Here is a 24,838-nt window from a genome sequence, read left to right on the forward strand (position 1 = left end):
GCACTTAGCCGTCCCGTCGGCCACAGCGCCCTAAAACCCCTCACCGGTCAGCGGTGCAGCCGGACTCACCTGAGCATTAACCACGAGCATTAAAGCAGGCAGACCGAAGGGCCAAGCTGCCTCTCTCTGTGTCTCACAGCTAGGGCTCGTTTCCTTCAGGGGCTTTTAAAGGGGAGTTCACCTCAAAAAGTGTACACAGATTCACATCTCCCTTTAAAAAGCTCTGATTCTTCACACTGTTGATTTTTGTTGCTGTTACACTTGTTTTTTTTTTTTTGTTTGTTTTGTTTTTTTTTTTAACATTTTCAATCAAAGGCATGTCCTCTGTTCTTTTTGCTCCACTGTGTCTGTTTGAAATGCAAGTGGATTGAAACCAGGAGAAGAAGAGAACAACACACAAAAAACATGGTAGTTACTGAAGGAAAGAAAAAGAAAACTTCATCCTTGGCGCATTTTCCATTCACCCTCCACCCTCACGCCTCCATGTTGGCCATCTAATGGCCAAGGACATTCCTGCATTTCTTCAGCTCCCTTTTTTATTTTTACTTTTTAAACCGGGAAGTCCTCTGACGAAGAACAAGTTTTTATATAGCAATTCGGTTGCCACTAAGAGATTGCACAGTCTATTGACTCTAAAGGACACAAAAGACGAAAATAAAATACACATTTTGGAAGGGAGAATTGACAAAAAAATGATTTAAAATCACTTTAATTCACTTTTTTTAAGTTTAAAAAAATAATGCAAGATGAACAGAGGAAAAAAAGGACAAAAAAAAACAATACATCATTACTGATGTAGTGGTATTTTTCTGATTTCCTCATGTAGAGCTCTTAATAGTGCACATTGACTTCACAGCTTTAACAGGCCTGCACGGTCCGCAACACTTGGGATACCATTTCTTATCGCTCTTCGTTTTAGTCTCCAGGAAATTGAAAGATAATAATAAATAAAGAAATAAAAGGAAAAAAATGAACAGGGCAAGATCGTAATGAAATTAGCTGACTTAAGGTCAGGAAAGGTCTGCTTAAAAAAGAAAAAGAAAACCGAAACTGTCTCTTTAAGGAAGACCACACTGTTGGCAACAGTTGGACATGGATTTGAGGAGCAGAGGATTGTGGGGGTTGTAGTACTGTACTCAATAGATTTATGTGGTACTGTGTGAGTTTCTGGGGAGGTCTTTTCTTTTTCTCCTTTTCCCTCCGAGGTCGCCAAGAGATGCACAGTTCACTTTAAATCACTCCACTGTTCACGCACCCGCTGTACAAGTGTGGGAGGGTCATGGTTCGGGTGTGAGGAGTACGTCCTGTGTGTTTCAGGTTTGTGCGTGTGCTGCGTGTGATGACCCTCCTTCTCACGTGCATTTGTTGAAATGGAACTCGATCACTAAATGCCATGGAGCCCCTCCTTCCTTCCTGCCTGCCTGATATGTCTCTGTAAAGGGTACACAGTGAAGGGTTAAAGTCAACCTGAAATCAAACTCACTTGGTTAGTCCTGATCAAATACAGCATGATTCGTCACCGTACAAACGTCAGAGACCCCCGACTCGACAACTAGAAATAAGGTTTCGGTTTTTTTTCCAGAATCAAGTTGTTGCTCTTTAATCTTTTTCCCCATCTCCAAAGTTCAGTCTTAGAAGTTGTTTGATCATTTTCTGAAGTAATCAAAGCCATTCAGCGGTGTTGAGGTCTGGACTCTGGGGTGGTCAGTCCATTGTCCAGCTTCTTTGTTTGATGTGTCCGTCTCCTTTTCTCAGTGAGGTTCTTCTTGATCAGCTACACATCCTTTCAGACCCATAGCGCTGAGTGGTCTTCTCACAGTGGAAGGATGGACAGAAACACCTGTGGATGTTTTCAGATCTGAAGTAAGAGTGGAGCTTCATTTGATGGTGTCATTTTTGGTGGTCCACCTTGTTCTTTGGAGTCCCATTTTCTCTGTATCTATTCATAATTTTTTGGACAGTCCTCTTTTTTCACAAGCAGATTATCTTATCTCAGAAATATCTCCAGAAAAAATGAACGTTTTTGCAGTTTTAACCGAAAATTTGATAAAGGATGGGCACTGACAGTGGTGTGTATTGAAAGACGTAAAACATGTTCAGCGTGTTGATTACGTGACAGTGCACCAGTGGGTGGGTAAGAATGATGTTGACCATTAATACCATGTTCCACCTCATAAACCCACCACTCATCGAGCTCAGACACCCTCCGTTATACCATCTCTCGCTCGGAAATATGTCAAGGAAGGAAACACCTTTGTGATTCACGTTGACTTTAACGCCCTGTCTAGACGTAATAACTCCAACCAGCTGCGTCTTTAAACGGTAAGCACTAATCTGAGCATTCGGAAAGTATGATGCCAAAGTATTGCTGAATTAAAGTGCCCCAGCCAAATATTTTCGGACTAAACTGTCCGACGTCCCTCTTCTGGGTCCCATTTTCCTTTAACAGACCTGACCAGTCACTCACTCCAGCTCTTTGAACTCACAGTTGCCCTTTACAGAAAGCTGATATATCAGACGGCTCTCAGTGCCTGCCAGTCCACTGCCTCCCCTGTATGTGTGTATTTGTATGAGTGCTAATTTTCTGTCTTGTTTCCCCTACAATTCTAGTGCGGGATCGGTTGTACATACTTGCGCACACCTAAAGTGCACAACTGCCACCCTTCCTTTCTTGTCATAAGCTGTTTTTATCAATCATTATCGTTATTAGGCTTCTAATGAAGTAGCGGATTTCATCCTTTTTTATTATTATTATTATTATTATTATTACTTTTAGGTTCCTTTTATTGCCATATCCTAAAGCATCATATAGAGTTACAGTTTAATTTGGCTTATTTATAGGTGCTGTATTTTCATTTTGATTTTTTTTTCTGAATTTATTTGAATCCTGTTCTTTGGTTGTTTTATTATGTATTGGATTATAAGAGGGCAAGTTACTTTTTTTTTTTTTTAATTTTAATTTTTAGACTGATAGACTGCCGGCAGTATTGGGTAATATTTACAAGATGTAGTTCTCATACGTTGTATATTAATGAATTCTACAGATTATTTTAACTCGTTTATATTACTTTGAATTATTATGATGTCACTTAAATGATCACAACGGCATTTATGGCTAACCCTGAAGCTGTTCACGTTTTTATTTGTTTGGATTATTGTGATCTTACACAATCTTGTTTTCTTGCTGTCATGCTCTCTGTCTCTCTCGAAGGTAGTACGAAGCATCCTGTCTCTCTTTATATTTTCCGAAACGTTGATCTCATTTGACGCAGGATCTCTGTCCGTGTCCTTCCTTGATTTATAGTCTCTTATTTTCTTCTCGTTTGTTAAGCATGTTTCGTACCTCTCAGGCCCTGAGTACACTGGCGTTGTATCTATGCTCTTCAGAGACGGAAGGCTGTGGTCGGGTGGGTCACTCCAGATTGGCGCGGTGGTCAAGTCACCAGTCCGTGTGGGTCAGATCTTCTCACTGTCCGCAGTAGTGGTGGTTGCTTTTTGGTTTGATGCGTGCTTGTTGATATTGTGGCGTTTTTATTTAGATTTTCCTTTTAATTTCAATTTTGTAAGAGTCTGTACGATTCCTGCATTTAATTCCGTCTACAGTACATAAGGAGCAGGGCCCGACTGCTCTGAACATTTTGTGGCCCATATCGATTCTTGAGGGAGGAGAATATTTGGATAAACCGATAATATCGGCCGATACAGTTGTATATGTATATTTTTGGTTTCTTACGCCAATAGTTTGTTAAACAGTGCTTTAATGACAATTACAATACTTCTATAACTCGAAATATATACATATAGTGGTGCTGGGGCTATTCAGAATGGGTTGTGGTCTTGGTTTTGTTATTTGAACCATGATAGTGACCAGTACACTTTGTATTTTGCCCTGTCCTCGAGAGGTTGTGAGTTGAAATAACAGTCCAACCCCAAAAACTGGAGCATTATCAGCAATATTTTCACTGATACCAATAAAACTGTGAGCGATCAGTATCAGCCGATATTATTGCCAAATCAGTGTATCGGTCGGGCTCTAATGAGGAGGCCTTAGTGGTCGTGCATTTTCAGAAAGAGCTGTAGCATGTGCAAGCAGCTTTAGCTTCATGGTGCAGTGGTATTAGTACTGAGCAACTGTTTCTATTGACCTTTTGCACTTACTTGTACCGTTTTATGACCCAGTGAGGAGACTTTTGGCCTTAAACCGCACATCAGGCTTTCAAAGCACAGCGACAAGCGTATCAAACTGAATAGTCAGTGCATAACAATCTGTGAAACACAATGAGGGATTCTCATTGTAAAACATAGGCCAGGAAAAGCCTTCAGCTCTTACTGCCGTTGAGATTACGCCTGTGTAATTTTCACAGGTTGAACTGAACCCCTTTTCCAAGCACTTAAAGCAGCACACTGCGATTTGTAAACCCTCTTTTTTTAATAGCCACCCTTGAAAATGACCCCTTTTTTTTTTTATGGCATGACTTTTGGAGTCGAGCATTAACAGCACCTCCCGCTCCGTACCACACTGAGTGCTTCGTCTCATTTCTCATTGGCTTTTCATTCATTCCATGGTGATGCAATTACCATGTCACGCCGGGAGATTATTGATAAATTCCGTCATAAATTGGTCTCTCCTGGTTGATTAGCTACTATAGGTTATAAACCTCATCCTAAAACACATCCAGCATTCTTTGCCTTCTGGTTCCAATTTTAAAGCGTCCACGCTCATTTCCCCAAGTCTTGGCATAAAGCTAATGCACTTCTCTATTGCACAGAGTTCCCCAGCCTGCTAGATTAAAAAGCACAATCTTATAAGGATTCAGGATTCGTCTTTAGATGAAAAGAAAACAAAGGCTGCCATCTTCTAAAAGTAGATAGGCACGTCAGAAGACCAGCGTTTTTCTAAAATAGTCCCTCTTGAGAGCAAATGTTAATCAAAGCACTTAAAGTCTCCTGGAAGCTGACCTGCGCCGTATTAGATGAGATCGGTGTGAAGAGTGCCTTGCCTACCAGCGTTTCACCTTTAATTAAGAAATGATTGTTTCACTTGTGCAGGAAAAGCTGAGTCATTTGAAGCTGATTTTAATGTTTTTCTTTACAGTGAAACTTTCATGACACGAAGCATGTTGTTTTTCTAAAAACGTTTAAAAAAAACGCACTTGCTAAACATTTCAGTAATGATGAATCCTAGTAATACAATAGTGGTGCGGGTGGATTAAATCCCAGTGACACCACAGCGCAGTCCAGACTCTGAGATCGGATCGTCATGTAGACACAACACTACCCTTTTGATGGTAAAAACCAGGGGCTGGGGGTAACAAGGGGGGTGTAGCATCCCCAGATATCAGGATTGTTTATTTGCGACTGCTGATAATAATTGAAAAAATGAAACAAAGGAACTATAAAATAATTTAAGCATGTGTGCAGTGAAGTAATTCGCCTGTTCACCAACTGTTGAACACATGAACACATGCAAATTGTGGTGTCCACTGTAAAAGTGTAGGTAGGGTTGTAGGCTAATACCTCAAAGTGGCTCTAGACCAGCTTTTAAACTAAAAGCTGCACCGTGTAAGATTGTTTGTGGTTCTACTTGAAAGACGTAGCATTGCTGAGTCTTTTTTTTTAATATCCACCCTTGAAAATGACCCATTTTTATCTCTTACATAGTGTAGCTTTTTCAATTATTTTGAGTACTTGAGTATCAGCATGTACCTCGATGGATCGGACACCATTAGTTACTGCGCCACAGATCAACAGTCTTATTGGTTGCTGCTCTCTTGATATTTAGGCCCAATCCCATTTCTTATTTTTACCCCTGCCCCATGTTTGCAAGTGTCTCCTTGCCCCTTGGAACTGAGTTACAAAGGGTGGTGGTTGGAATCTGACAACCCTCAAATAAAAAGAGCATTGCTTCATTAACAGCTACTAGCACTGCTCTGTAGGCAACCCTGCCAGTCTGCAGTGACAGCAGAGGGGGGGTAAAGTTCAGCTCCTCACTGCTGGGCTTTAGGGTAACACTTTACTGTAGGGTACTATCCATAAGGCTACATGACACCTACATAAGCTCAAATGACATAACCCTACATATCTGTTTATATATACTTATTCCAGTAGGTGTCATTAATTTATAAAGGTTACATTTGCCAGTTTTGAACTAACTTGGCTAGTGTTGATGACAGATGATGCCTATTGGAGTAAGCGTTTATAAACATTTATGGAGGGCTATGTCAGTTGTCATGACAAGCTTATGTAAGTGTCATGTAGCCTTATGAACAGCTAGTTAGCTACCGAGACATTAGTGTATGATTAGTGGTTGTTAATGCTTGTTATGACGAAAATTACCATAATACATTAAATTGACATTAAACTTTAAGATTATACGACGATGATTGGAATTTTTAGCAGAGAACATTCTCACATTTGAGGGCTTCTTTGGTGTCTTGTGCAGCCAACTTGTCGTTTTTTTCCTCATAACACTCTGGGGGGCCATGTAGCCTTAACACTTTGCCCTACCGCTCTATCTCAACAAGAATCGGGACACCCCACCCCTAGTGAACGAGCCAAATGGAGGGCTAAGTGCTGGGGCTGAGGGGTGAAATGGGATTGGGCCTTATGCTGCATGTATGCTGCTTAAAATTTCAGCACCCCCAGCTTAAAACACCTTCCTGTGTGCCTGGTAGAAAGAGAATCTTGACTGAACATTGAAATGATGATGATTAGCAAACAGCCAACTGACCATTTTAGTCCTGTCTTATGGATCATTTGTCAATGCTCAGTACTCATCCCTGCACCTCTCTCTGACCATGCGGCGTCTTTAGCCACTCCAGTGCACGACCACAGAGTCCTCCTTGTGTTTCCACCCTGTTTATTGGTTCCTCTCATGTCCAGACCCAGGAGCTTCAGAGGTTAAAAGCCGTGCACAGCAGGTTGTCATTGATGACCATCTTCTAACGCTTTGTCTAACAGGTTGGGCTGCAGCTTGTGAGGTTTTCTTTATTTTATTGCGTGTTTTGTAGCTTCATTTGAAAAAAATATATAGTTTTGATGGAGCTCAAGGCTGAATTTTCTTGCCATTTGACATCAGTTTATTGCTGTCACGTTGATACTGACTGGTCAGTGGAAGATATTGTTGTTGAACTTTTGCTAATAAGAAGTTACTCATACACTGATAAACACACTGAGTTAAGCGGATGACTTGAACGGACCCATTTGAAGTTTTTTTTGTTTTTTTTTCTTTCTCCTCCTGCTTTCTGTTCAGTGGTTGGATGAAGAACTCACCCACGATTTGTCTGCTGTTCTCTCGTTTCAGAAAAGTAAAAAAGAGGATCCTTTACGACACCGCGATAAAAAAAGAAACCAAATACTGTACTAAAACGGGTTATTGTGTGCATGTGAGCGCATTTATCAGGTCAACAGATTTCTTTCTTCAATCGTCTTCTCGCCTTCCACTCGCTCCCTCTCTCCGGTACGGATTTCTTTCGCCCTCAACTCCAGCTCAGGCAAGAAAAGGAAGGATGGAAGGAAATCAGTTCATAAAATTCACTTTTTTTAATGGTAATTTTCCATTTTAAGTCTACAATTGAGTTTTGAATCTTTGTGATTTTAGTTTTAAAGCCCACTATTACACTGAACTGCTGTTAATTTCTGTTTAATCTAGTTCATGTGCGGCACTGTTTCGTCTCTCGGATCTACAGTTTTTAAAAATGGAAGGGGAAACGTGCTTTTAACAGCAGATACTCTGAAAGAGGCTTATTGGGGCAGTTTGAGGGTTTTCCGCTCTTTGATCACCATCGCTTTAATGTAAGGGTTTGACACAGTGGACAGGGAACTGGACACACCAAGAAGGGCATTTGACAGCGTACTCCTTGTTTTGAAGGCAACTCTCAGTTTTTCGGCTTCTCCCGCTGCCTTTCTTTCGGACGAGCTCATCACGAATTGTTGTGGTCGTGCCGTTTTTTAACGAGCGGTTTGTGAATTCAGGAATCTGCCATTTAACGGTTATTTTTCTATAGAGTTAAATGAGATATTCTATATGCCATCGTTCAAAACAAATGTACAGATTTTAAGCGAGACATATCCTATCGTGTGACGAGCTGTTCATTGTTAGTGGTTCATGTATGTTTTTTTGTTTTGTTTTTTTTAGTTTGAAAAAAAAACGTAACCGTTTGTTAGCGGTTGGACGTGTGGAGGACAACACTGGTCTCTTTATCAGGACAAACAAACCTCAGTCGTTTTGTAGTTGTTGAACTTTGATATGAAGTGGATTCTTCTGAAAAAGACTTTTCAAAATCACTGGTATGCACGCTAGCGATCACGCGCCGAGCTATGTAGCTGGTCAGGCTGTATCTTTATGGACTGTTCCTTTCATTTTTTTTTTCTTCTGTTTTCATTCACTTCTCTACATGCATTCAGTGTGTTATCTTAGACAGTGTGGAAGCGATTCGCTCACACACTCGTTTATGTTTGAAGAATAAGCTTTCAGACTAAGGCTGTCTGATGTCGTGAACAGGTCTACGGCGAGAGGTATTACCCGCCAGCCTTTGAGGACTGGCTGCTACAGCTTGTCCGCCCTCAATTTACATATGAGTCAGGTGTTTAAAGTGACCAACCGGTTCCATGAAGTTCATCTAACTACCAGCGATTACAGAATCCAGCACGAGGTTCGGATTTGAATACCTCTGGCCCGCGACGTGTCATGGCAATGCTTCGTTTTCACATAGGTCATCATAAAGGATGCACATATCATGAATCCGTGTCGATTAAGCCTTTGCTAGAAAAGTCCATCCATCTTTTGATATATTAAGGTATGACTTGGCCACAAGGTTATGTTCTCAGAAGCCTCTCAGAAGAAATTGGGGCTGATGGGAATTGTATTCTGAAAGGCCTTGCTGCTAAATGGATCCTGCTAGCGCATTTATAATTGTATTTTTATTCGTATTCTGCTGATAACCCCACGTCTCACATGATATTTGTATGGTTGTCCCGTTCCGTGTCCTCATATCTCCTTGCATGGTTTCCATTTTGAACTGAATCCTCGGACCCTTCAGTCTGAGGTCAGGTGTTCGTTAACTTATTCGCTCATTAGGTAAATATTGTTTCCATCGTGACGTAATTCTGTTTGGTCATAACCTTTAACTGGGGTCAAAACGTTTGTTTTGGGGGGTTTTTTTGTTTTGTTTTTTTTTTGTGTTTGGGTTTTTTTTTAAGAAGTCGTTTCAGAGATTAATGTTGGTCATTTGTATTTACAAAAAGAAGAGAAAAAAAAAACAAAAAACTGTTAAAACTCTACTTAATGCCAGTTTTGTGGCTGCTCAAGTTTCACTTTACTACTTAAGCCACCCTGCCAGATTTCTAGCTGTGTTTTTTCTAAAGGACGATTTTTCAGCTGACGCTTTGGAAAGCTGGGACACTACTTTATAATTGGGGTGGGTGGGACTAAAATAAGAGGAAAAAAAACAGGGGGGGGGGGGGGCGGGGCCACACCCACACACAGCCTTAAAGTGCCAGAGGCCTCAAACCCTCACGGGAAAATGTCTTTATTTTGTCCACTGGCGTTTGATAGCACTCACTACGAACGGGTTACGTACATGCACACAGTCCAAAAATTAAAAAAAAGGAAAAAAAAGCTAAATAAAAATGACGTGCTTACTTTCTATGATGTGTATAATAGCTGTAATTAGATGTACAAACTTTATCAGATCACGTCGAGGTGACCAGAGGTTGGACGATTCGTGATGGACTGATACGGATTGAGCGTCAATGCCAAATACTAAGATTATTTCAGATTTTCCCTGAGACTCCGCAAATGTTGAGATCTGTCTCTTGACATGGTTTTGTATGGTTGGCTGTGTATATTCTTGTTCATGGTTTTGTTTGGGGTTTTTTTGTCTCTCTCCTTCTCTCAGCTCTTCTATTTGTAGTGAGGCCCTTTTGTTACCAAATTTGTTACCAAACTTCACATTGAAGTTTTCTTAAGCCCGAGGTTACTGAGTCAAGAGACAGGGTCAGGAGTTTGCGTCTCGGTGTTTTACAGTCGTTTTCCATCTCTCCGTTCTCACATTCTCGACTGTTTGACCGATGGTAGGTCTCCTGGGCCGATACTCTCACTACACAACTGAGTTTTCATAGATAAGAGGAGGGGCTGCTCGATATGTGCAAAGTGCTAGTATCACAAGCATATTGCTGCTTATTGCGATGTATTAAAGATATTGCTGACTTTAAAATAACAGAATTTCACACTTTCTGCATAATCCATTCATTTACAGGTAAAGAAATCCATTCAGAGTGGTTTGAAATTTACCGCAGTGGTGGTGGTAGGAACCGGGGGTCAAAATGTCTGCATTGCGAACATTAAAGTGATACTCTGAGTTTTATTTGTAATGTTGATGGTAAAATGGTGCCAAATTTGAAAAAATAAGGGACTATTTTGCCTCACAGCTTACTGCACGTACCTCTCCACCATGAATAGGCCTAAATAGTGTCTCAAACATTTGCCGTGGATGTTTGGTTCCCATCACCACCACTGTGAACAGCTCTGTTTGTCTCGAAAGAAGCATTTGAATGATATTGTTTACAGAAATGTTGTCAAATTGGCCCCATAAATTGGTTCATTCAGAAGCGCACTCGCTTATTGTGCTTGATAAGGCAATATCGTGACACTAAACTGATATATCGTGCAGCCCTGAACCGACTTCCAGGAGAGTGTGGCAAGAGGCTATGCAACACTGAGACGTGTTTGCCACAGACACACCAGCTGCAAGCTGAAGAAGCGATACTGTACTAAACTTTAGCTGATTTTTTTTTTTTTTTTGTCGTTCGGTCACGTGTCTGTGTATGTTTTCATATATATGTGTGCGTGTGCAGCGTTCGGGCTGCCTGTCGGCTCTTGTTTTTGTCCATTCTTCTTTTTTTTAAAGGCCATTTTTCACCAGTTCGCCAGTAAGGTACCACTCGGTTCTAAAACAAAATTCCCACCATGCCTTTGTGTGATCCACCTTAGGCCGTGGCGACACTTGGGTTAAAAAAAAAAGACCAAAAAAAGACAGAATAAAGACTCCTGTCGGTCGTCGAATCACTCTCCCCTTCCCCGACTCCACCAGTGTGCGAGTACGTGTGCGTGTGCCTCAGTATGAACTAGTTACTTAAGGCTGCATGATCGTTTTTGAACGGGAAGGAATCTTTACGCCTTCCTCACCTCAGTTCCCTCCGAGCTGTTCCGAGGCCCTCTCGTGTTGGGTTTGGGGTTTTGTTTCATGTCATCTTTTTCCTCTTTTTTTTTTTAAATTTTATTTTATTTTTATTTTATAAAGTGTGTCATGTAGTCTGTTCTCAGCACTGTAAGACAGTCCCTTATACAATATGGAGAAGCAATATCACTGTAAGAAATCTTCACAATGTATTATTATTGTTATTATGATTATTATTCACTAGCACCCTAGGTGTGATAATTGAAGTAAATATCTTTTATACAAACACAAAAACGTGCTGTGGTCTGTCCCTTTTTTCCTCTTCTTCTTCTTCGTCTTCCCGTATGACACTAAGTCTAAGACTTTTCCTGATATCCGCAGCTTATTTAGAGTCTTTTATTGTTTTCTTATTTTTTTTTCCACAAATGTGAAGCTAATGAATGTCTGAAGTTTGCCTTTTTACTTTTCTCCTTGGAGCTACAGGTAAAAGTGGGCAATACTGCAATTTATCTTTTTTTTTTTTTTTTGGAACATTATATATATATATATATATATATATATATATATATATATATATATATACATACACACACACCAGCCACTTTATTAGGTTCAATTGCTTATTAACACAAATAGCTAATCAGCCAATCACACGGCTCCAACTCACTGCATTTAGGCATGTAGAGGTGATTTAAACAACTTGCTGAAGTGCAGGCCGAGCATCAGAACGGGGAAGAAAGGGGATTTAAGAGACTTTGAACGTGGCGTGGTTGTTGGTGCCAGACGGGCTGGTCTGAGTATTTCAGAAACTGCTGATCTGCTGGGATTTTCACACACAACCATCTCTAGGGTTTACAGAGAATGGTCCGAAAAAGAGGAAATATCCAGTGAGTGGTCAGTTGTGTGGATGAAAATGCCTTGTTGATGTGAGAGGTCAGAGGAGAATGGGCAGGCTGGTTCCAGATGATAGAAAGGCAACAGGAACTCAAATAACCAACCAAAATCTCTGAGGAACATTTCCAACACCTTGTTGAAAGTCTGCCAAGAAGAATTAAAGCAGCTCTGAAGGCAAAAGAGGGTCCAACCTTTTACTAGCAAGGTGTACCTAATAAAGTGGCGTGTGTGTGCGTGCGTGTGTGTGTGTGCGTGCGTGCGTGTGTATAGTACCAAACCATATTAATAATAATGTTAGTAATTAACTCCATTATCATTAACAAACCATTTCTAAATCAGTCACATTATTTTTATTATTCTTTTTTTAGTAGTCACCCAAATGGGCCTGAGCCAGTCCAGCCTCAACCCTCATATTATAGACCTGATACCAGGGCAGTAACAGGTCGGGGGTCTCTTCAATCAAATGTTTGTAAACCCTCAAAGTATGTTATAAAAGGTAACCAAGTATGAAAAAAACCAGCCTCTTATAGAGAACTTAATCCTTTCCATTTGAATGTGAGCGATACGATTTATCACTTTAAACGTTATTGTGATAAACAATAGATGGACATCAATATCATGATTATCGATAATGCTGAGAACACCGACGCAGCAGTATTGTCGCACGTGCTAGGAAAAATGAATTTTGTGCAAACATAAAAGATCAGTCTCACAGTAAGTGCTCATGGAAATTATATTCATTCTCAGTTATTTTTCAGCTACTGTAGCCATGTGGTGATGTGCAATATTAAACCTTCCCCCACTGCCCAGGTCTTCAGCTTCGCCTAGTCACGTGTGCTGCAAAGCAGGTTAAGTTATAGTGTTTATGGTAATTGTAGTCCGTCAGGTAAAAAAAAAAACAGCCCTGTGATGTGCCCAAAAGTTGTTTAGATGATTTTGTAATATTACAATATTACTAATACTACTCAAACATGACACAAACCCAGCAACAATTTGGAATTTAAAGTCTTCAGCCTGTTTTTTTTTTTTTTATTCTAAACTGATTACATTAATAATGACATATTAAATAACAGTGACGCTTTAGCTAATAAACTAGTTCCCTTCCCGTTTTGAACTTTGATTCAAGCTATACGTGCATTCCTGCTGGTCTTGGTTGCTTCGTGCACACAGGTGCAGAAAAAGTCATACTTGAGTGATAATAGCGCCCCCTTGTGAGGAAATTTGAATTATTGTGGAATGAGTAAAAATTAATTTTCTGTACATTTCACAACATAAACATTTAAATACAAACCTTTTAGATGCTGCTGCTGTTTTCCCACAGTTTAAAGGACTATTTGTTCCACTTATTGAGATTATATTTTTAGAAGCATTTGTGTCGTTTTAAGCTCTGAATTTGTGCTCCAATGCTTGCAGTGTTATAGCACCAGCACTATATGTGTAAATATTTGTTACAACCCCACCCTCGGAATAAATAATTTTTATTAGATTAGAAACATCGAATAAAAATGACTTACTACACCCTCAGCAAAAAGGGTAGTATTCTAATGGAACAATGGAACCTTTTTTGGTGCTATATAGAACCATGTTTACCTCTATTGCACAATGTTGCCTCAGGGCAACAACCTCATTTTCCTCACTTTACAATAACATTATACATATAGTATTTACAGACAATGACCAGGTTATCAATAAAGGAAAGAGTGTGAGATAAGTCAATAAAAAGCATGTGTGTGGTTATAGTGTTTCTTAGTGGGCACTTTTGAACCTCGTTAACATTTAGTATCATTTGTTTTTTGTTATGAGATTTTGCAGAAATATGTTTGTTGCCTAGAAGCAACATTGCATGACGGTGGAATGGATTTAGCCAGTCACAAGCCACGTCTCACCACTTCAGGGAACACGGCTCTATATCATTTATTCCCGTTGTATCACGATGTTGCCTAAAGGCAACATACTCCAAAAAGACCCATGCACATATTTTCAGTATGTTTTTGAATTTAGTAATCAAGTCCATTTTATGCAAGAAAAGTAAAGTGGATATATTTATTTTATATAGGGGGTTAAGAAACACTAACTGTAATAGACTTGCTTGTGTGGTTTCTGACACTGCATAACCCACTGTTAGCTGTAAACATGGACAAATTGTATGTTACATAATAGACAACAAATGAACATCAGGCAAATGTGGGCAGATTGAGGCTTGCAGTTAGCACAGCGCTCCTTGTTGCAGTATTATCTTCTAATATTTGGCCTTGAAGCTTCACTACTTCACTAACTTCACCCAGCAACCATGTCTCAGCTGACGTCTGTGGTAATGTGCACCTGCAGTTTACAGGCATTTTTCATGTTATGAAACATGAGCTTCCAAGTTGCTGCTTCTGGCTGGGCCTCAGCGATGCCATCAGCACTGAAACAACACGATGTCCTCTCTGCTCTTGTGGAAGACTGAGTGAGAAAGAGATTGAGAAAGAGAGAGAGTCCCTGATGGAGAGGCTCTTATCTCAGCACTAAACATTAACATGCTCCACTCAACATGCCCCCTCAGCAGCTGGGCACTGTGCACTCCCCCTTATGAGGAAGAGGCCTGTTTAACCATCCATACACAGACACTCCACAGAGTTTTGGTGCCAAATGTATTCACATGCCTTCAAATATCTGATTCTGAAATGCAGATGGTCAATGTGTGGTGTCTCCTCAGCGAAACACTGCGCCTGCAGGCTGCAGCAGAACCCGTTCCATCCTTTGTCCACTGAATGAATGCCTTGTAGAATCACTACAGATCACTAATCACTCGTAATAGATCACTGCTGCTGAAGGTAAGGACTTTAGCTCATAACAGCTTTAAAAAATGTCATGTTCTGTTTGCTGTTGAAGCTGTTGCTCAATTCGATGTGGCTCACACTTGTGAATTTTCACACTTTCTGGAATTTCCAACCTCTACACATTAAAGCTACGAGGTGGGGAAAAACATGGACGCTTTCATAAAAGATAGTGCTGTTAGCAACAAGCCAGCCAGCTGCTGTTAGTGATATTTGTGAAAACGTGAACATAAGTGACGTTTTTATCTTCTCAAAACAGCAGTTTCTAGGTTTAACCAGCAACTCTCACTATGTTGTTGACATTAAACCAAATACTACTATAATCTCATTTGAAAGTAGAAAATTGGTTCTTTTTCACTGTTGAGGGTGTGAGCCGCCCAACTCACATGGCTGAACCCAGGTTTGAGGACAGCTTCTGAATCCTGCAAGTAAGTTAGGAACTCCCAGTCAAGGGAAGATCAGAAATTCCAAGATATGGGATCTACCTGAATACAGCATAACACTAAGACTGGCTTTACATATGGAAACTTTCATGCAACTGGTTGCAGACTGTATGTTTTCCAGGCAACTTAAGATACACAGTGCAATTAAAAATAGTCACATGCAACTTTTGCTAACTACGCCATTCGCACTAATTAGCAACATCATTAGCTACTATATTTTATGCCATTGGCAGGTAATTACAGGTCTACATGGCCATTCCATATCATCGTTCCTGCTACAGCTTTGCCTGTATTTGGATGGCGGCATCATGCACTATGTGTCCAAAAGTTTGTAGACACCTGCTCATGTTGCCTTTCCCCGAAATTGAGGGTATTAATAGGGAGTTGGTCCCACTTTGCTGCAGTAACAGCCTCCTCTGGGAAGGATTTACACTAGATGTTGGAACATTGCTGTGCGGATTTGATTGCATTCAGCCACGAGAGCATCAGATACCGATGTAGTTAGTTCTGGATTCCAAAGGAACTGGGTGGAGCTCCATCACTCTACATTGCTCCACAGCCCAATGCCGGGGGGCTTTATACCCCTGTAACCCAAGCTTGCCACTGGACATGTGACCATAAGCTCATGTGCAGCTGCTCCAGAGCATCTTATTCTATTGATCAGTGCTTTTATACTGATTAATGGTGCGCCTTTAAGCAGCTGAATTCTCTAATTGAAAGAGGTGTCTGGATACTTTTGGTCACAGTTTTGTCATCTAATTTGTCTGTTTTGTAATATGCACAGTTGTGTTGATGTATATATGTGTATATGTATGTCAGGGCGCTACACAGCTCTCCAGGTGGAGTTTTCGGCTGCGGTAAGGACCAGCGCTGAGCAGAAGGAGCTCATCCTCAAACTCGAGCATGATCTGAGCACCATCCAGACCATGTCCTCCCTGTCCCGCCCTGACGCTGAGGTACACACCCATACTGTTTGTGGCAGAGCATGTTTGGCTACGTCACAACCGTTTAGGCAAAATGTGGATTTAGCAGAAATGGCTTCTCGCTGGGTTTAAGCCACAGTCAGACAGTTTAAGTCACGGTCATTTGCAGAAGGCAGGGCACTGAAGCAGCTATATCATTTTTTCTCCACCAGGGGGCCGATCTGAGTGGCATGGACCAAATCCCAGAGCCTATTAAGGAGGCCACAGCCCTGTTCTCAGGTAACCTGAACACATAATAATGCAATTACATTTTACTGTGCACTATGTAGTGAATGGGACATAATTTCAGACATGGCCCAAAATGGTGCTCTATGTAGTGAACAGAGTATAGTTTCACACACGACCCAAAAATAGTGCACTATGTAGTGAACGGAGCAGTTTCAGACACTGCCAAAATAGTTCACTGCATAATTTCCAATTGTTGGTTTAATAAATTCTCTCTTTCATTTTTTGTATTATTTTACTTTCTATAATTTTTTTCTATTTTTTACCCCTCTCACGGTCTTTGGCTTTTTTTTTTTTTTTTTACTTTTTCTTTCACCTTTATTTTTCCACCCAAAGCTCCATCAAACAAACACAGGCAGGCTCTGCGGACCTACTTCACAAAGCAGAGTTTCTCTGTTAGATGGATAATTTAAACTGTAATTGAAGATTACTACGAGAGTGCTTCTGACCACTCCACCGACTGGACACTTGTCTAGCTGACTAAGAAGTCCCACTTTGTGGAGAACCTCCTTCATGGATGGACAACGGAGCATCTGAGCTGCAGGACCCTTTAAAATCTGAATGTTAATGTGTGTGTGTGTTTGTGTTCAGGTATGGGCAGCTCCTCTCAGGCTGAGCTTCCTCAGGGTCAGATGGACTCTCTGCTGTCCATCATCTCCAGTCAGAGAGAGAGATTTCGAGCTCGTAACCAGGAGCTGGAGGCTGTGAGTCCCACATTACTGAAGTCTGCTTTTATCATCTACTTCCACAGTCTAGAAACTAAACGAGTTAATCATTCTTTTCTCTCCTCTCTCTCTCTCTCTCTCTCTCTCTCTCTCTCTCTCTCTCTCTCTCTCTCTCTCTCTCTCTCTCTCTCTCTCTCTCTCTCTCTCTCTCTCTCTCTCTCTCTCTCTCTCTCTCAGGAGAGCCGCTCTATGCAGCAGACCATGCAGGCCCTGCAGAGTGAGCTAGACAGCCTGCGGGCCGACAACATCAAATTGTATGAGAAGATCAAGTTCCTCCAGAGCTACCCGACCCGAGTGAGTTCATCAGACACTGTTGGTCCAACACGCTGATCACTCGTGGCAACAAATCCCCTTAATGACACGAGCAGCTGCAGTGACAACACAGACCAAACCTGCTGATATCACGAGAGAAATAATCACAGCCTTTAGCTAAGAAGTGGGTTTCTGGCATAAGCTAGAGGCACTACATGTACTTCATTACTATAAATAAGTACTCTTTTCGAGTATCTGTACTTTATTAAAGAGACTCTTAATTTCACTCCACATTTCACAGTACAGTATCTCACTTTTCACTCCACTGCTTTCTGTAAGATACTGTGAAACAAAAACAAGATTTCCCTTAATACAAAAGAATCTGATGCACTTAAATCAGTTAAGTCAAACCAATCATAGAGCACCCTTCACTAAATCCCTCCCTGAAAACCTGAATGTCCAGTCATAGCTTAGCAGCTGTAACTAGCTCCAATGCCCTTTGACAAGCAGAATGAAAGAAAATGCTCATTTAAAAAAAAAATTGTTTGGTGAAAAATCAAATTTACATGATCTTCCACTTACCTCAAACACAGCTGATCAGCTCAAACACGTTTGGTCTTTAAATCTTGCTTCTTTAGTTTTGAACTGGAGCTTTGCAGCTAATGTTGCTAACAAACACTGGTAGTCAATAGTCACCTAAAACGTATATACCAGAATCTTTTCAAGACCCACTCAAACCGTGTCAAGTCAATGTGGTTTGGAACACAGTATGACTCACTATAATCTATAAAGACAAAAAAGAAGGTGTGTAGCTAAAAGAAGCTTAGGCCATATAGGACAACCGGAATAACACCTTTTCCAAGCAGTGATATTATTCCGCACAAGATGACCAAAGACAGGGCCTGAGGGTTTTCACAGCACAGAGAAGCTCAGCCAGTGTACTCAGAAAATCAATGTCTGATTATGAATTTGAGGACCACCTTTTCTGCACAACTGTGAAACTGATTATACAGATGAATAAATGTCAGCTGAGCACTGAACTCACCTCTTGGCGTGAAGCCGATAATCTTACCAACGTTATCTCCCAATAACAGATTTGTGTACTTTGTTCCACCACTGCTTTCAAATGTTGAGAACCTTCTGTTGTGAAGTTCTGTAGGTAGCATTTATTTGTCTAATCCAGTGGTGAAGTTCAGTGATGGTGCTAACTGTGTGTGTGTGTGTGTGTGTGTGTGTGTGTGTGTGTGTGTGTGTGTGTGTGCATGCGCAGAGTGGAGGGACTGATGATACAGTGATGCGCTACTCTTCACAGTATGAGGAGAGACTGGACCCCTTCGCCTCCTTTAGCAAGAGGGTGAGAGTAAAAATCTGCCCACTGCAGTGTTTAACTCGAGCTACCATCGATTTTGCCTTCTTTTGGTTGATGTGTGATTTTTAATAATGCAATTTGATCTAAAATTTGTCCTTAGGAGCGCCAGAGACGTTACCTGAGCCTCAGCCCATGGGACAAGGCCACCCTCAGTCTGGTATGATTTACACATTCACACATAACCGCTGTGTGTGTGTGTATGTGTATGTGTATAGATACATATGTGTATATAGATAGATAGATAGATAGATAGATGAATGAAACTATTGATTATATGGAATGAAGATCTGAATATATGGAATGAATCTGACGTCATCAAGGCACTTGCACCATCTTGTTTTTTCAATGTGTGATATTATCCCATACAGATGCAGGCAGTGCATCACTATGTCTGAGTCAGCACAAAATGTTATAGCAGCAGATCCTAAATAGTGAGGAGATAATTAACACCCTGGTGAACACATGTAAGGGCCGAAATAACACTAGTAACCGTATTCAGGAGCACCCCACAATGATCCCTACCTAAAATCTTCACCTGTTCATTTAAAGGTGGCTAATCCTACCCGAAGGCTATGGCGTGGGGTAGGACTAGCTAGTGTATATATCACAAATGTACTTTGGTGCAGGGGTAAACGTTGGTGGCTTTAATGTACATTAATATAACAAGATTTTCATTCAAATCCATTCATCATGAAATATTCATATCCTGTGTTTCCAAATTTCACTGTACGTCCAAAGGTATACAGACAGCCCCTCTGATTAGCGAGATCAGCCACATATGAGTCTAAGGTCATTATGCTCAGTGCCAAGTGTTGGGATGTAAAGCCCCCCGCATTGGGCTGTCGAGCAGTGGTACTGTGTTCTCTGGAGTGATGAAGCTCCATCCAGTACCTTTGGGATGAGCTGGAGTGATCCAGAACTGACCATCCAACATCAGTACCTGACCTTACTGTCAATCAAATCCTCACAGCAATGTTCCAGCATCTAGTGTAAAGCCTTCCCAGAAGAGTAGAGACTGTTACTGCAGCAGTGTCCACAAACGTTTGGGCATATAGTGAGATCTGGTTTTGTTCCAACACTAATGACAAATGCGAATGCAGTGTGTCGTCACTGGCCCAGAAAGAAGTATCTATATTATTTAATTTTGCTTTTTAAATCTTGTGAAAATTTCATGATGAATGGACCAATAGAAATGCTTCAAAATCACTTGGAATAAAATCTCATTCATTTAGCTTACATATATACGTATACTTATATGTATAGCTTATATAAAAACAAGGTGTCTGCCCTCTTCTGTAAAGTCACTGTTTTGTAGGTACATGTTTTTCTCTGGACAGAGACGATATGTTTTAACAGCTGTCTGTGTCCATATTTTATCTTATTTTAGTTCATGCTGTTTACTTAGTGCACTTAAAATAGTCATATACAGTGATGTGACCTGATCTTAGATCAGAGTGCTTGATTTTTTTTTTTTTTGTGTCCTGTGTTTCAGGGTCGTGTCATCCTGTCCAATAAAATGGCCAGAACTGTTGCTTTCTTCTACACCCTCTTCCTTCATTGCTTGGTCTTTCTGGTAAGGCGATAGCCTTTACTGGGCACTGCTACTTCTGTCATGATAGTGTGAGTGTTTAACCATGAATTTACCAAGTGAACCCAGGATGGTGGAAAGCACGGACATTTGGTCTGCTCTCCGTGAGGAAGAGCATCTTTTATTAGAAAAGAGATCAGCATTGGTATAATTTCAAAATTTCTGCGTAATTCAGTGGTTTAAGCAAAGTCCTTCAGAGAGGTATCATGTGAAATGATTCCTTATAGAGAAAACATAACCACTTTACAGTGGCGGTGATGGGAACCAGGGGTTGTATTGTTTACTACATAAATATAGGTCATTTATTTACTATCCAAAATAAATATGAATCTACATGTGTTTTTATATAGAGAGATGCATCTAAAAAGCCCTCCATCATAAATGACTTTTTAAATTGTGTTTTATGCCCCAGCCTTCCCAAAACTGTCATATTCATAGCCATTTCATGTAATAACCTTTGGTGGGGGAGCTTTTAGAGGTGGACATCTGGTTCCTATCCCCACCACTGTGAACAATTCTGACTCAGCAAATTTCCTAGAATGGAGCATTTCACACCAAACCACTCTGAATAACTTTATTAATAATTTGTGCAGAAATTTAGAAAAATCAGTGGAGTTCCCCTTTAAGGTTAGGGTTGGGTCAGGTGGAGCACAAACATGTCTGTGTGTTTTTCAGGTTCTCTATAAAACGGCCTGGAGCGAGAGCATCGGTCGGGACTGTTCTGCTTTCTGTGCAAAGAAGTGAGTGTTCCCCGTGTCCAAGCCTTTCTCACATTAACAGTAAAGTCTACTGACCAGTCCACTTTGATTATACTTGTGCGTATACTTGTCCGCAGGTTGGTGGTACTGCATGTAAATGCTTATTTAGATCATTCAGTCCAATTAGTTCAAACTCCACACCGTAATAGCGTGTGGGAAAGATCATAATGCTCGTTCTCGAATTAGTAAGGTGTGGGAACGAGATAAGTAAGTTCTTACCATGACTTGGTAAGGTGTAGGATCAAGATAATTAAGTCTTGACCACAGCTTAAAAAGGCATGATCTCATTCCCAACACCTTACTTGGTCATGGCTGCGCATTATGATCTCATTCCCACGTGTTAGGTTGTGGCCATGCTTTATTTTTATTTATACAGGATGTCACCAGCGCGGCTCCATAGACTCAGATTTACTCAGAGTTTATTTTTTAATTTAAAACTTTATTAAAAAAAAATGCTGTTCCATGATTTTAGGTCACTACCAAAACATAGTTTAAGTCTGTAGGCGGAGCCTTATTTTAGTCACACCCCTGCTATTTAGAGCAGGACGTGAGACTGAAGTCTGAAGATCAGATATTAAACGATTATCACTACCAAAACACGTTTTCTGCTACTTCTGCTGTTTTTGTATTCTAATGAAAAATATTGTTTTATGCGCGCCGCTGTTTAAAGTTGTAGTTGCAAGTCACGTACTGGGAAGTGCTTTTGAGTTTTGCTCAAAGTGAGCTAAAATCGTTACTACTGAAATACTCACTACTGAAACACTCACTACTGAATCAGTCACCACTGAAATACTCACTACTGAATCACTCACTACTGAATCACTCACTACTGAATCACTCACTACTGAAATACTCACTACTGAATCAGTCACTACTGAATCACTCACTACTGAATCACTCATTACTGAATCACTCACTACTGAATCAGTCACTACTGAAATACTCACTACTGAAACAGTCACTACTGAAACAGTCACTACTGAAATACTCACTACTGAATCAGTCACTACTGAATCAGTCACTACTGAAACAGTCACTACTGAAACAGTCACTACTGAAATACTCACTACTGAAACAGTCACTACTGAATTAGTCACTATTGAAACATTTGGTGAAGTGTAGAGTTATGATTTTTTTTTAGTGAAAAAACAATTTTCTGTCATTTGTTTTAATAAAAATAAACATAATTAATGTACAGAGTCACTCAAAGCCAAAATGATTTTAGTCTAAAGTCTGAAATGTGTTTTCACCTCTGACTTTGAACCAGTTCAGCAGAATGATCCACAAAGCTGTTGTCGTAATAAAACCCCCTTTTTTGACATTTTTCAGTGTTTGAAATAATTTGAGAATACTTGTTGCCTTTTACATTGTGTGAACAAAGCCTGGTTCCATTGACTTACATTAAAAGTAAAGTAGGTTTTTTGCTTCTCCTGTAAAGTTTGGAGATACAAGGTTTTCTTTCGACAACAGCGATAAACAAACTGCCTGTATTATGAAACTGAGCAGCGCTCTGTGTTTCTCCAACCCCTCCATCCTGCAGGTATGCGGATCACGTCCACCGTTTCCATGAGAACGCGGAAAACGGAGACATGTGGCAGTGATGTCGGCTGGTGCTGCACACACAAAACACGAGGAGTTTCTAGTCACCGAGTCTTAGTGCTGCATTCACAGGGTTCAGAGTTAGAAAATCTACTCAACAATTCAGATGTAACCGTTTATCCGGCTCAGTTTCAGACTGAGAGCAGATGAACTTTCATTAACCGCCCTTGAATATAGCATGAAGACATAAGCCTCATGTCCCTGTCCTCCCTTCAGCTCTCTGCAGTAGCTGCTCACGACCACTAGAGGACAGACGTGTATTGTGTTAGTGCTTTGATTTGATTTAGACCAGTGAGTCCAGCGACAATCATTAACCAGAATTCTCATCCAGCCTGAAATCACTAAAGAAACAGGATGACCATGATTGATTACTATGAATCTAATCAATGAAAACATGATCTTTATTTTATTTTAAGGTAGTGAATCTTTAGAAGAAGGGGACCAGCTTATTACTCACTATTAAATGATTTGCTATTATAGGGAAAGATAAATATTACAGTATGTGGTTAAAGATTAACAGGTGGTGGAAGTTCAGTTACATTAGATAATAGTTTACAATGCTGTGTGTGGCTGATTATTTATGGCAAATCTCGTTACATTAAATCACAGCTGTCCTGTTTATCTCCATTAATCTCCACCCTTAAGCGATTTTAGGGGTGTGGGGTCATTATTATACAGTTGTATGCATAAGTTTGGGCACCCATGATCCAGTGACATGCTTTATTGTTTTTCAAAGTGAGAATATATTCTGTAGAAAGTGCACATTTTAATGCACAATTAAGGTTTATTTGCTGAATTTTACATATACTGGGGGGAAAAAACCAAGCTATGACATGTACAAAAGTTTTTGCACATTTTATATTTTAGTTGTTTTTTTCCCTTAATATGTTAAACTCAAATAAATAGAAATTCTGTCATTTTTACTCAGAAAATCATCTAAACCTAATTTGAACATAATTAAATCAGAGGTGTTTAAACTTCTGCATATGACTGTATCTTGTTTGTTTCTATGCAGTATCTTATTTAGTAACATATGAAGGTTATGGTATATTAATCCCCAGCTTTAGAGTCCATTAACAAGTTTAAACTGGATAAGGACTCATTTAGTGGAGCTTTAAAAGCGCAGACAGACTTAAACCTCTAACGCAACGTGGCAATGATTGACCAGTGGTTTATATTGACCAGTAGGTATCGGCCGGGGATGTGAACAGGTTGTATGGATGCTTTGTTAGAGATAAACACTTGTGTTTAGAAGATGCTGCTGTTTTTCTGTGGACACACAGATGGTTCTGCTGGTCGTATCTGTGCATCACACTATGATCTGAGATGTACTCGGTGTCTAGTACAAGTCTGGATAGGCTCCGTTCTCCTGTTAGCTCAGTCAGCAGCTGTAACTCTGTCTTGCTTTCTCTTCCTGCGCTTTCTATTAGTAGCCAATAAAGCTGTTAAGCATCCTGCTGTGTGTCTTCATTTACCGTTGAGTTTTTTTATACTCACGTTTTAATGCCTGCAGATTTAGACATCTTAATTCCTCAGCTTACTGTGACTGTTCAGGTCATTTCCACCAAATATATTTAATATGATAAAACTGAATTGGTCTGAAGCACAGGTTCCCATCGCTGGACATGGGAGAGCCTCTGTCCTGCACTTTTTAGTATTTTCTTTGATCTCACACGCATTCAAAGGACTTTTAAGTTGCTGATTTTTCAAAATCTCTGCATGATTAAAGGTGCCAGTGTGTAAGATTTATGGGGATCTGTTAGCAGGAATGAAATACAAAGCTTAGAATGAGCCCTTCATATCTACTTAGGGAGCAGCTCCTCTTCCAACAGAGGTCCTGTATGCTGTGCCATGTTCCTATGTTCTCTAAACATTGGCTCTAGATAGCACCCTCCACGGTTTCATGCTAAGGTGGCAACTTGAATTTGGTGGCGCTGTAGCTCTGGCTGGAAGATGTAGAAAGAAGAATAATCAGTGGTTGCTGTCAGTGCTGGCTAAACATT

General features: G+C 40.4%; 1 protein-coding gene across 1 annotated transcript in view; it reads left to right on the forward strand.

Annotated features, from left to right (window-relative positions):
• cux1b (cut-like homeobox 1b) overlaps nucleotides 1-24,289 on the forward strand; it is a 231,930-nt gene extending 207,641 nt beyond the window's left edge. Inside the window, exons 15-23 of the mRNA XM_037530974.1 lie at nucleotides 16,156-16,292; nucleotides 16,472-16,538; nucleotides 17,136-17,248; nucleotides 17,447-17,563; nucleotides 18,792-18,875; nucleotides 18,991-19,047; nucleotides 20,383-20,463; nucleotides 21,154-21,218; nucleotides 22,777-24,289. Of these exons, the coding sequence (XP_037386871.1) occupies nucleotides 16,156-16,292; nucleotides 16,472-16,538; nucleotides 17,136-17,248; nucleotides 17,447-17,563; nucleotides 18,792-18,875; nucleotides 18,991-19,047; nucleotides 20,383-20,463; nucleotides 21,154-21,218; nucleotides 22,777-22,837 (782 nt within the window). The 3' untranslated portion in view covers nucleotides 22,838-24,289. The remainder of the gene's footprint in view (nucleotides 1-16,155; nucleotides 16,293-16,471; nucleotides 16,539-17,135; nucleotides 17,249-17,446; nucleotides 17,564-18,791; nucleotides 18,876-18,990; nucleotides 19,048-20,382; nucleotides 20,464-21,153; nucleotides 21,219-22,776) is intronic.
• The last annotated feature ends 549 nt before the right edge of the window (nucleotides 24,290-24,838 follow it).

The sequence above is a fragment of the Pygocentrus nattereri genome, chromosome 19, assembly GCF_015220715.1.
Source record: "Pygocentrus nattereri isolate fPygNat1 chromosome 19, fPygNat1.pri, whole genome shotgun sequence".
In the NCBI taxonomy this organism is placed as follows: Eukaryota; Metazoa; Chordata; class Actinopteri; order Characiformes; family Serrasalmidae; genus Pygocentrus; species Pygocentrus nattereri.